A 13,617-nucleotide genomic window follows, 5' to 3' on the forward strand; every position below is an offset into this window, starting at 1 on the left:
TCTGTGAATATTCTAAAATTCATTGAATTGTACATTTTGAATGGGTGAGTTGTATGGTATGTGAATTATATCTTGATAAAGCTGTTAAAAAGAAAGAAAAAGGAAGAATAGGTGATCCATAATCCTACCACCTTGAACATGTTCGTATCTTGATCTATTTCTTTCCAGTCTCTTTTAATGTATATATTTTACATAATTGAGATAATGCTTCATACAGAATTTTGAATATTATCTTTTGTGCTTATCATTCTGACTGTAAGAACTTGTTCATTCTACCACATACTCTCCTAATTGTTAACAAAGTGTGTAATATTCCATGTAGATATACTATAATGTAATAATTTTTTTTACTGGTGGACATTGTTTTGTTTTTATTTTTCTTTTTTCCGTTGTAATGAGTATTGCAGTAAATACACTTTCTTTTTTTTTTAAGACTACCACACACTCATGAAAACCTCTTCTGTTCCCAGAGAAAAGAAGATCTCCCGGAGCAGTGCCCTGAAAGTGCTGGACCATGCCATGATTGGACCCGAGGGCACAGACAATTGCCATAAGTTTGTTGATATTCTTGGCTTACGAACCATCTTTCCCCTTTTTATGAAATCTCCCAGGAAGATCAAGAAAGTGGGAACCACTGAGAAGGAGCATGAAGGTAGGGTTCACTGGAGAAGTCAGCCTAATGAAGATACATTAGGAGAAATGGGGGGCAATGAGAGCTACTTTGAAAAACTCTGTCATGCAGCTGAGGAGTTGACTCTTAGGCGGAAGTGTGCTACCTTTTTCTTTTTTATTTGCTTATTTTCTATGCATGGAAAAGCAACCCAGAGACCCCTGATCACTGATGGCCTTTGTTGCACTGGTTCTCTGCTTGTTTGAATCCTAGTGGTTCCATTCCCTTCTGGCCTGTGAATAAGTCTGTGTGTGAAGGTTTTGTTTTCTTCACTATAATTTGTAGCGAGGAGTCTCTCTGATGGAAGACCCTTTTGAAAAGAGTAATGAGGTGGCAACACATGTCACCGCCAGAGTAGTGCTTTCATGTATTTCTGTATTAAAGTGTGATTCAGCCACCATTAGGAATTGCCGAAATAAACTACTTACAGCCCAGGTTCCCCTTTTTATGTTTCTCCTCCCTGATGGTGCATACTCCCAGCAAAATGCCATGAATTGCGGTGCTGTAAGCAGAGTAGTTACTGCTAGGCCATTCTCTTCCTGCTGTTGTCTAGTGGCCTGCTGCATCCCTCTCCCCAGTGAATAGCCGCAGTGCAACCTGGAAGGCCCTGGATTTATGAGCACTGACAGTTCTGTTGGAGGTTAACAGATACTTGCACCAGGGAATTTACATGGTTGGGTGGTTATTTTAAAGTATGGGGAGGGTGCTAAGAGGGGGACGAGGAGGTGGTGTGTGTGAAGGACGAGGACCTGGGCTGATTGGCTGGCTAATTTGGCTGTCTTGTCAGAAGTTAACATCTGTCCCATGGTTTGATTTTTTTTCATCATGATTAGTAGAACGGCATAGGTATCTGCAGGATCTTTTGCATTCCTTACCCTCCTAGGTAAAAGTCTGGGAGTTCCTGTCTATCACTTCTCAAATTGACTCGACTTAGTCTGTACCAACTTGGAGTGGCTAAAGGTGAAGGTGATGACTTCAGTGGTCACCTCCAGTGATATCTTCTCTGATGAAAGCAGCTCTCCAGAGACAACAGGAAGTCTGGCAGGGGAAGAACTATGGACTAGAGATGTGAGAACATGTAGAGAGTTCAGTTCATCTCAAACCAGATACTGACCAAACACCAGCTATGAACATGTTAAGGCTACTGCTGATCTTTTTTCTTTCCTCAATGGAAATTCAGCAAAATGAGGCCATGGGAGAGGGAATGGGTGGTATTGGAGATCGAGGAGATAAAATTTTGGAGACACTATTCATTGAAAACCTGCCACATTCCTAGTTCTGCTGCATTATATGCTATCTTAGTTGGGCCTTACCCATGAAGTGGTATCCTTGTTTTTTAAGATAAGGAAGTCAGCTAAGAAAGGAACCAAGCTGCGGCTCTACAGCTAAATAGCTGTGTGACTTTAGACCCTTTGCTTAACTTCTCTCAACTGCGTTTTCCTTCCTGCTCTGTAAGATGCGGAAACTAGACTAGTGAATTAGAAGCTCTGATATCTGTACCTTAAGATCCTGAGGCGCAGGCCCTAGTTTTCAAGGCTTTGTCCTATAATCCAGGAAACTCCTTGAGGACTGTGGGTGGCTGACCTGCTGGGTTGTATTGAGAGGCTTGATGGTACATTTTGAGCATGCTTGAAGAAAGTGAAGGGAAACAGCCCTTAGCAGGCTCTTGCTCTGTGTGCATGGCGCTGAGAAGAGAAATGACAGATTCAGTGAGTAGCTGTTTTCCTTCTGAAAAATGTGCCTAGTGGCATGCTGGTAGCAGTACATTTGCTTTAGAGTACCCACATTAGGAATTTGATAACATTATATTAGTGAGGGCAGTGGATTGGGAAGACAGCTCCTGGAAGGCACGTTTGGACTGTAATGGCTGGTGAGGATGAGCTCTGCATCCTGAATACAGCGGCACCCAAAGAGTGACCCCCAAGGAGAAAACACAGCCCCGGCCCTTCTCCCACCCCTGCTCCTGCTCCTGGCCATGGTGGTGGGGTGAGGATGGAGGCAGGGCAAAGCAGGGGCACCTTGTGCAAGGTTTCTTTGTCCTGTCTTCTGGGTTGCTCTCCATGTGCTGACCTTTCTGAAGGAAGTAGACCAGGTTTGTGTGGTAAGCTAGAGCACGGTAGCTCAGACCATCAGAAGTATTTGCAAACATGCCCAGCCCCAGGTTTCTACCATGCTCTTGCCTCCATCTGTAACAATTTTCTCTGACCTGTCTGCTTGCCTGCCTTATAGTCATCCTTCAAGTCCTTAGTGTTTGGTTTTTTTTTGTAGTACGCGGGCCTCTCACTGTTGTGGCCTCTCCCGTTGTGGAGCACAGGCTCCGGACGCGCAGGCCCAGCGGCCATGGCTCACGGGCCCAGCCGCTCCGCGGCATGTGGGATCCTCCCAGAACCGGGGCACGAACCCGTGTCCCCTGCATCGGCAGGCGGACTCTCAACCGCTGCGCCACCAGGGAAGCCCTAGTCCTTAGTTTTGATGTCACTTTCTCAGGGAAACATAACATGAGCTCCTAGGCTTGAATAGAACCTCCTATTAAGTGGACTCTTGGACCCAGGACTTTGACTTCCTAGTCCTTAAGATTGTAGAACCAATAGTCTTGTCACCTCTGCGTCCCAGGGCCTAGTCCTGTGCTTGGCATGTGGTGGATACACAGTGTATATTTACTGACTGCATGAATGGATAACCACTTCCCTAAAAGACTGCTCATTAAAGACAGACATGGATTTGGGGCTCTCCCCAGAACCTTGCAAGGTTGAGTCAATACAGTTGACAGTTGTTGGTCATACACCTGGGGTGACCAGCTTGTTTGGAAGCAAAACAAGTGGGTTCCTAGCCTTAAGTTTTTCCTTGTCTCATGGGCTTAGAAATTATGGCAGAACTCCTCCCCCCTCCTTTAGAGCTATGCCTTTAAGAGACGTGTTATGGATGGAACTTCCTTATAGGTGAGGCCACCCTATGACAAGCTTCTTTTGGGAATCCAGCAACTCCTAATAAAGGACTATGGGCTGGGAATCAGCTTGCCCATCCAGAACCTCTGGAGGGCTGCCCTGTAAGCTTTCCTTTCTTGTCAGATTCAGGGGCTTGTCACATATCAGGGTTAAGTTCATCCTGGTCCAGTCTTAGCCCCTGTCATCTCTTAGAATCTTCCCCAAACTCCGATGGTAGCAATATAGCCTGGTGTGGTACAGAATGATCCACTGCTTGTCAACCACGTGATCTTGGGTTAATTCTTAAACTCTCCGAGCCTTACTTGAGCCTTAGGTAAAATGCTAGATCTACCACATAGGGTGGTTGTGAGGGTCAGGTGAGGTGACAGATATTAACTTAGCACAGACTCTAGAATAGAGTAGGCACTTCAAGAAGTGTAAGTTCTCTCCTCTACTAAATCTGTCTCCAGTTCTGCCCACCCTGACCTTAGTCACATATACCCATTCTTCTAAGACGTCACTGGGAAGCCAGGCAAAGAGACTGCCTACACCTTGGGTGTGGGAGGATTGGGAGAGTGTGGGTTTTATTGGCCTGCGGTCTAATTGATCTAATCGCTGTATGATTGCTGCATGAGAATGGGCAAACTCATTCTTGACGGGAATGTCAGGAGTCATGATATGCTAAATAGTGGAGCGGCATAAAAACAGCATGTTCCTAAAGCCAAGAAAAGAGCTTTGAGAGAGGACAGCCTCTAGATTAAGCTGGCTCTAGAGAGGAGGGAAGAAGCAGAAACCACCCTTATAACCTAGAATTGTGGGTAATGTAGTTCTTCTTTTGTGAGTTGGGGTGGAGAAGGAAAAGAATTAAAATTGAAATCCATTCAGTTTTGCATAATAAAACCTTCTGAAATAGATCAGGGGAGGCACTTAGCTTGGGGGATGGGTTGGAAGGAAAAAAATTTGCCCTTGGGTGCAATAGCATGATTGGCTGCCTCCTTCGTTTTATAAAGAATAGCACAGTATATGTTGTCTCCTTGGAATTAACTGCTTCAGAATATGAGGGAGGAAGAAAAGAGCTGGGATCCAGAAATGGCATTTGACCTTTACTTCTTGTCTCTTTTAAAAATTCTTATTAAAATAGGTCCAATTTTCCTTGTATTGCTTCATTAGGTAGGTGACTTATTGAGTTTATAGCAGTTCTAGTTAATTGCACTGTTTCAGCATGGTTCCCCTAGAGGCTATTATGAGCTTTAAGGGGGTGAGCTACCAAGCAGTGTGTAGGTGTGTGTGTGCATGCTAGGCGTATGCACACATTTTACCTCATCAACAATGACAGCAGTTGATAACAGGTCACTGCTTTAAAGAATACTTTTCTGTCATCTGCAGACAATTGTAGGTGATTCTCGTGGACTCCTCAAGTCAGGAGGTATACAGTTGCCTGGTGCTTCTTGGACTCCTAACAGTGAGGAATTGCAGACCAGAGCTCCCACCACCTACCAGGCTTAGGAGAGGGAAATAGCAAAACCTTTCCTGCAGTCAGAAAAGAAGGGAGTTTAGCCAACATAAGCAAAAAAGAAATATTTTTAATGTGTCCATGGTGGGCTGTGGTAATGACATGGCATCATTTGGGGCCAACTTTTACTGGGGCTCCTACTATGTTCAAAATTTAACAGACCTAACATGTGACAGGAATAAAACTGAATGCCTGTCCTGGGGGGAGCTGCTCTTTCCCAGTGTTCCAAATCTCCAGATCCTTTGCCTCAGCCTGTCCCTCAAGCATTCATTTTTGTCTGTCTGGATTGGCGGTGTCTTCCCCCAGTTCTTTTTTTTACTCCCCATACTCTCCTTGATCTCATCTACTACCTGTAGCTTTAACCTCTATCTCTTTGCCAGTGATTCCCAACTCTTCAGCCTTGTCTCTCATACAAGCTCTAATCAGCACAACTAATTAACCAGAAGACAACTGCACCGGATACTCAAATTCAGCTCATTCAAAACTTTACTCATTCCTTCATCACCCAAGTCTCTTCTGCTTTTCCTGTCCTGGTAAATGGCACCCAAGGCAGAAATCAACACACCATGCTTAACTCTAATATTCCCCACATGCACAGGACAAGACTTGGGTTGGTGTCTTGGTTCTGCCATTTACTAGCTCTATGACTTTGGAAAAGTAGCTTAACCTCCCTGAGCCTGTATTTCCTCAATTGTAAATTTGGGATAATATTGGAATCTATTTCATAAGGCTGCTATGTGAGGATTAAATGAAATAATACAGATCAAATGATTAGCATAGTGCCTGCTTCATTAATATTAGTGGCTGGGTTGAGGATAGGTTTCCCTTTTGTGTTCCTCTTCCTTCTACTTTATTGGTAGTTTTCGAAGTACCCACAGAAAAAAATCCTTTTTCTCCCTGGATCTGCCATTCATAGGGGTAGACCATAAACATGCCAGTCTTATGTGGAATGTAAGACAAAAACCTCTCCCAGAGAGGATGTACTAGGGATCCCCAGGTCCTCACTTCTCTACATCATGTAAACAGAGAATTCAAAGATTTCACCCCCTCCTTTTGTATTCCCCGAGCTTAAAAATCCCAAAGAGTTGGCTGTAGTCCTCAGAATAGTGAACAAGTGAAGAGTAAATGGTATTTAATTTTAAGAGTAGCATTAAGCCATCTGCTACCAGGGACTTTATGTTAAACAAGGATGGAAATGCCTGGCTGTTGTTTTTTGTCGCTATCTGAAAACCTTATAACTGAATAGTTCCTGGATCAATTTCTTTTTTCTCCCTCCAGCTGCTTGTCTCATTCCTGACCTCAGATGACAAAATATAAGGATGCTGAAATAAGCAATGTGTTTGGACTTAGGGTTCCTCTCATCAGGCTTGAGGGGATGATTTTGAGTGTTACACATCTGGTTTGCTAACTGGTTCCAGTCATATAAGGATTAACCCACGGGCCTTTCCCAAGTAGAGCACAGCATAGTTGTTTGCCACTGAGGAAGACGGTGAAACAAAGGATGTATTTACCATCCTGGAAAACTGCTCTTTTCTTTTGTGGGAGGAGGTTAGTGGCCAACTCACATTTTATTGAGCATCTTCGAGTATACTGAGGGCTTTACAGGTGTATATACTTTATGAATTAGGCATTTCTATCGTTTTTTTATAGATGAGTCTCAAAGAGTTTGTTAATTACCAAATACCTTCTAGCAAGTGAGTGACAAAAGCAGAATTTGAGCCTAGGTTTGCTTCTAAAGCTGCTTCTAACACCAAGGTGGCTCCAGCGGTCTTCTGGCTGGTGTCCAGAGGCAGCACAGGGTAGGGGGAGGAGGATCGTCTTTGTGGGAGACAAACCTGGCTTCAAATCCCAGCTCTACCCCCAAAATAGCTGGTGGCCTTAGACAAGTTATTCTTTCTGGACTTTGAATTCCTCTTCAATCAACAAGGCAGATAAAGCCTTTCTCAAATTGTTGTGTGAAGAATAATGATAATGAGCATCCTACATAGTCTCTAGCAAGTGGACATTTAATAAATGGTAAAATAGTTGCTGCATGTCAGCCTCCTTTCAAAAATAGTCATCCTTACCTCTCTCAGTTTTCATGTTTATGTGTAGGGAGCAAAACTCCTTGGCTTTCGTGGGTGTGAAGCCCAGTTGTGCACCAGGACTGCATATGTGGAGAGGCTGGGTCATAACAGGGCTACCAAGAGATGGGACAGCCAGTTTATCATGATGGCCTACTAATCTGGACCCTCAGTTATAATCCTGATTGTGCTGGTCCTGTCAAAATTCATCACCTTGAGTGAGGTCCTATACCCTTCTATTTCAGTTTGATGCTCTTGCAGAGGGTCTGTTTCTATGGATAAGAGCCCTAAAGGTAGGTCAGTGAGGCTTCATTCATTCTTTCATTAAACAAACCACTAGCCCCTTCTTTGTGCCAGGCTTGGTGTTGTAGATGGAAGGTGAACAAGCTCACAGTGCAGCTAGGGAGACATGGAAACCTGTATTTATATTACAAGGTAAAGTGGTAGAAGAGAGCACGGAGCAGGGGCTCCTAATCTAACCTAGGTGGTGAGAGAACAGGTGGAGGTTAGAAACAACTCCACCTTAGAAATGTGGTTCTTGAGCCAAACCTTAAGTCTGAGTTAGCCACGTGAAGGAATATCAAGTGAAAAAAGCAGCGTGTATAAAATAAAAGGTGGGAGGCACAGACCACAGTGAGCCTCAAACTAGTTGCCCCTCAGAACCATCTGGAAATCCGTTTAAAATGTAGCCTTCTGGGACATGTTCTCAGAGTTTCTGGTCCCACCAGTCTGCATAATGCTGGTGGATATGTAGTTTTATTAAGCTTGCCGTGAGTACCCTCTGAGACCAGTCTGGCACCAGCCCTTGGTAAAAAGAGCATGGAGCCAGATTAGATTAGTTAAGCAGGAGCCAGACCTTGAAGGACCCTGCGGAGCTGTTGTGAGGATTGACTGAGTTAATATATGTACAGTGCTTAGGGCAGTACCTGGCACATGGTAAGCATTCATTAATGTTAATAGTTATTGCTGTTCTTACAGTTATTTTATTGTGTTATAGTGAAAAAGGACTCCCCCAAATTTTTATAGGTCATAGGTAGAGTACTAATTTTAATTATTTTGACTATTTCAGCTAATTTAGCACAAACTCAATTTTGATATTGAAGGCCTGGGTGGAAAGGATGAAGGAGAAACATCTATCACTGTTTTTCTTTTGCGTTTTTCATTTTTCCAGGTAGAAACTTAGTTCTTTAGTGGTAGCATTAGCTGAATTCTTGTTTTGGATATAGAGTTTTCCACTGTTACATTTATTATTTTGTCAGTATAACTCTGTTAGTTTTCATTTATAATCTTGATTAAGTTTTATAGAAATAGTTTAGTGTGCAGTGTATCTCCTTTATAGAAGTAAAACAAATACCAGGAATGTTGAAGCAGCAGTTGAGAAATAGCCAAACCTTTTTAGGTTATTTCTGTAGCATTAGGTGGTGCCAAAATGAGGAAGTAACTTAGGGGCTAGGCAGTAATTAACTGGTTTATTAAACTGGTTTATAATAACCTGGTTTATTAAAATTCAACACGTAATCTTTACTATGATATGCTTCCTAATGTTACCACTGGGGGCTTTTTTTGTTGAGTACTCTGGTAGGCAAAAACCTATCAGGTGAAAGCATTCATTATATCATTTCACCTAATCCTCACAAGAACCCTGTGAGCCATGGATTATTACCTACATTTTACAGGTGAGAACACTGAGGCATAAAGAAGTTGTCATTTTCCGAAGACACAGCTAGTGCATGGCCTTACTAGGATTTTAAGCTAAGATTTTTCCATGGTTTGTGAAAATTAAACCATATGCAGTGCTCTTCTACTTCTTCTTTTAATCATAAATCAGTGCTGCTTAGTAGTAGTGGGCCTAATTTGAACTGCTTGGTGTCTTTTCCTATTTGATTTCTTTTAAGTCATCAGTAGTCCTGCACCCAGTACCGCGTAAACTCTCTCAATTCCAAACATTTTGCCCTGCCACACTTTGTTCACCTCTTCTTGGCTTCCGACTTTAGGGTGTATCTGTCCACTGATAGTCTACTCTCTTCTCGGTGGCCTCTCAGGCCTGAAGCTCAGCACTGCTTCAGCCTTCAATTTCTGTTCCTAAACATTCCCATCTGCTTACTTTGCAGTTGCCTGCCTTTTAAACACTTCACTCAGCACTCTGGCCTATTTTCTCCCTCTTTTGGCCCCCTTGAGAATGAGACATGAATCCATAGTTTTCAACCCTCACTGATGAGTATCAGTTGAAGAGCTTTGACAGAATACCCATGCCTGGGCCCCACCTCCAGGAATTCTGAGCATCGGAACGCCAAACATCTGTATTTTTTAAAAGCTCCAGAGCCTGTTGCTCAGCTAGTGCTGAGACCCACTAGCCAGAATGCTCAGAGCATAAGCCTTGGTAAGCGTACTTTTTACTTTCTCTCTGGGCCAAGAGAAGATTGTTGACATGGCGGGTCTTAGGGGAAACCTTGTTAAAAATATCTTTATTGCTTTTTCTGAGTGTGAATAATTAACCTAATGTAGAAAAGTCAAGCATTGTGGAAAAGAAGGGTGGGAAAGTTAAAATCACCCCCAATCTCACCACCCAGAGTTAATGACTAGAAACATCGTGGACACTATCCATTCAAACATCTGTGTTATGGGTGGGGGTTGGATACATGTGCATATAATTTTGTATAAGTGGATCCATGGTGTATATGCTGTTTTGTAACCTGCTGTTTTTACTCAGTGTGTCTTGGGCATATTTGACAGGGATGAGTCTTTCAATACAATTAGGAAACTGGACTGTATATTTTTAGAAGGCAGGATAGATTTCAGGTGAAATGATTAGGTTGTAGAGGTGATAGCAGTTTGGAAAGGTAAGCTGTGCTTGGATGGTGATGTTGCCTCTTCCAAGTATTGTTACTGTGCTGGGACTTCAGGATGGTAAGGAAAGGAGGTGTGGACTGAAGGCTAATACGCCTGAGTTCACTTGGTTATAGTATAAGGGAAGTGAAGATGCCTTTCAAATTTTTTTTTTAATGTGTTAGACATGTTGGCATCTAACAGTAGATATAAGGTAGAAGGAGATAAACTGAAAATAAACCTGTATACATTTCACTGCTCATAAAGAATACAGTTACATGTGTGAGATATTTGTTAGTGTCCACCTTCCTGGACTTTTGTGATATTGGATGTGATTTTTGTACACAGCAGCTTGCAGGTTGCTGGGGAAGTGCTCTGTGTATTTAATCATGTTGCAATCTTACTTGCTTGTTCCTCTTATGGTAAGAAAATGTCTTTGGCTTGCTTTTATAGTCAGATTGATTTTGCTTATGGGTGTCCAGATGCTGATGAAATATAATTAGCATGAGAAGGAGGTTGAAAAGATGTTGACTACTCTTCTGGTAGCCAAACAAAGCATCCCCAAACAAATTATTCTCAGGTATCAGGTTAAAGTGAAGCATCTCTTTTCTCTCTAAGATTCAGGTTTATTAAAGGATCTATGTGTTGAGCTGGGGAGGTCACCCTGGGGATGCGGTTGGAGAACCTTGCTGTAACCATCATGGGGTGATTTTCTGCAGCTGAGCACCTCTGTTTGCCAGGAGTAGCTTTAAATCCCTTAAGTAGCCTATTAGAAAGGAGCCCTGGGCTGGGTTCAGAAGGTTTGGATTTGTGTTTCTACCATAGGCTCTGTGACTTCGGTAAGTCATTTACCCTCTGAACCTCAGTTTCCCCACCCTTAAAGAGGGAGATAATAATATTTCACAGTGTGTGAGAATTGGATAAGATGGTGTATGGGGAAGTGTTTTTATATACTATAAGATTATGCACACGTACAATATGGTTGTGGTGTGTATTACATTCAGTGTTTTTCCCTTGTCTCTTCTACATTCCTTACATTTGTTTCCTTGTGACACTTTTCTTCCTTGTCTCTGGCTCCAAAGTAGAAAGCAAATGATGGTTAATTTGTTCCATATTTGCTGCAGGGTTACCATAAAATAAATTAAGCGTATCATTTTGATAATCACTAAAAACATGCCTACCACTTTCTTAAAAGTATCGATTACTAATAAGTCATGTCTCTGTTAAGTATGCCTGCTGGCTGGCAAGCCCATGGAATAACAGTGTTTGCTTTTCTCGTTAGCAGGCTGATTTTCCTGATGATGTGCCAGCCAGTCTGAGGTTACTGTTGACAATGATGGCTGTGGTGGTGTCTCACATTTACTGAGTATTTGCTGTGTTCCAATATATCCATGATGTCATTATCCCTAACATCAGCCCTTTGTGGAGTATCATTAGCCTGGTTTATTACTGAGGAAACAGCCCCCAAGAAGTTAAGCACTTTCTCAAATCGTGCACAGATTAAATTAATGTCTGCTAGAACCTAAAGCCTATGTTCTTGATCCTATGCTTTAGTGTCTTAAAGAGACAACTGAAAACCAGAGTTAAATGACTTTTAATCATCACCAAGGCAACCTTTAGTTATTTCTAGAAATAAAACAGGAAAATTTATAATACTTGCAAGGCAGGGCAGAAAAGCTCTATTACCAAGTTTTTTTGTATTATGTAAGATGTGAATTTGGCAGGGGGGGCATATTTGTAATGTGGGATGTGAACATTTTTTATAACATCAACCTAAATTTTTGAAATAATGAATCTTGTTATAAAGTTTTTTCTATATGTTTTATATTAAGTTAGATGTGTTTTTCTGAGCTGTAAGCTTGGCATAGCTCTTAATAGTGTAGGGGGAAAAGCTTATAGAACATGCAGACTGGAGTTCAAATCCCAGCTTATACCAGTTGTGTAACTAAATTAGGTGTCCTGAGACTCAGTCTCCAGCGTGAAGGTGAGGGTGGTTTCTGCATACCAACAAAGAGTTCTCGAACACCAGCAGGCTGTCTTAGAATTCAGTCCAATTCTGACATTATAGACCTGGAGAAAGGAGCATTTTCCACAGGTTGAGGGCTCAGTCCTACAGCTGCCCCACTCCCACTCCTTTTGGACACCATTCGCAAGTCCAGGTTGTTATCAGTACTTCTGATCAATTAATTGGTTATAAACCAGAAGTTTCCAAGACCTGCGCCTTGGGTTCTGTGCAGCTCACAGAACTCAGAGAAACATTTTACTTATCAGTATATTATAAAAAGATATAATTCAGGAACAGCCAAATGTAAGATATGAACAGGGCAAGGCATGGGGATAGGGTACAGAACCTCCATGCCCGCCCTGTAGGCACGCTGCTCTCCCAGCACCTCGATAGCTCTCCACACCCCATCCTTTTGGGGTTTTTATGGAGCCTTTATTACATAGGCGTGATTGATTAAATCATTGGCCATTAGTGATTGATTCGATCTCTAGCCCCTCTCCCCTCCCAGATCTGGGGTTGGGACTGAAAGTTGCAATCCTCCAATCACTCTAATCTCTTGGTTGGTTCTCCTAGCAACATAACATTAACATAACAAGAGACACCGTTCTTTCATCACTTAGAAAATTCCAAGGGTTTTAGGAGCTCTTTGCCAGAAATGGGGACAAGGACCAAATATAATAGTTCTTATTATAAATCACAATATCACATTTGGCACATTAGTTAACTTCATTGATCTCGGATATACTGCATCTACAACAGTGCTTCTCAGTGTTTATACTGCCGACAGATTATCTGGGGATCTTTTAAAAACACAATCTGCTCCAGTAGGTCTAGGGTGAGGCCTGAAGTTGTGTGTTGATAACCAGCCCCCAGGTGGTGCCGCTGCTGCTGGTCCTCTGACCACACTGAGTAGCAGGGATCTATAAAACTGACAGGGACAGGGTGAAGGACAAAGGAGGTGATTAAATAGTTAATCCCACTAGGGGACTGTAAGTAGAGAAAAACTATAGGAGACCCCTTGATCACTCGAGAAATCAGGTTTGCTTACGCACAAAACCAAGCAGGCTTGCTTAGCAACAAAACCGTGCAACAGAAGCGTGAGACATGCCCCGAAGCAATAAAACAGTGGTGGAAGGAGACCCACATCCTGCCCAGTGAGCTCAGTAAGTTATCTGTCTCTCAGATTCATTGTGGCATATAGTATGTGCTTAACAAATGTTAGCCCTCTTCCCTTCTCCTTCCGACATGGCATTTATTTAAGAAGTACTTCTGGAAATGTGTATTCCCAGCATGTCTTATCTCTGTCAAAGTTCCAGGCTGCAGAAGACATTTTGCAAGTAGTCAATTCAGGATTAAGCTTTAAAATGAGAGGTGCCCGCATCTGAGCATAGCTTGATGACTTAGGAGGTCATCTTGAGGTGTTTGCCCAGAACTAGGAGTCATTTAGGAAGTCTGTGAAAACCTTTGTAAGGTGGCCTTTCAAAGGAATCCTCGACTGACGTCTTCCATGAGTTCATTCACTCTAAAGTTTTCTTCAGCCATTATTTGTTGAATACCTAATGGTGCCAGAAAGGAAAAGTGCCTTTCTGATTATTACTGTACTTATTCGTGTCACG

The 13,617-nt window shown here is 42.5% G+C and overlaps 1 protein-coding gene across 2 annotated transcripts in view; it reads left to right on the top strand.

Moving 5' to 3' along the window:
- Positions 1–13,617, top strand: part of CTNNBL1 (catenin beta like 1) — a 168,041-nt gene that overhangs the window by 105,244 nt on the left and 49,180 nt on the right. For both annotated transcript variants that reach the window (XM_089896854.1, XM_022592451.3), the window contains exon 11: positions 471–652. In XM_089896854.1, coding sequence (XP_089752980.1) covers positions 471–652 — 182 coding nt within the window. The remainder of the gene's footprint in view (positions 1–470; positions 653–13,617) is intronic.

This window comes from Delphinapterus leucas, chromosome 15, assembly GCF_059928025.1.
Source record: "Delphinapterus leucas isolate spDelLeu-1000000601 "Yukka" chromosome 15, BTC_Dleu_Yukka2, whole genome shotgun sequence".
NCBI lineage: Eukaryota > Metazoa > Chordata > Mammalia > Artiodactyla > Monodontidae > Delphinapterus > Delphinapterus leucas.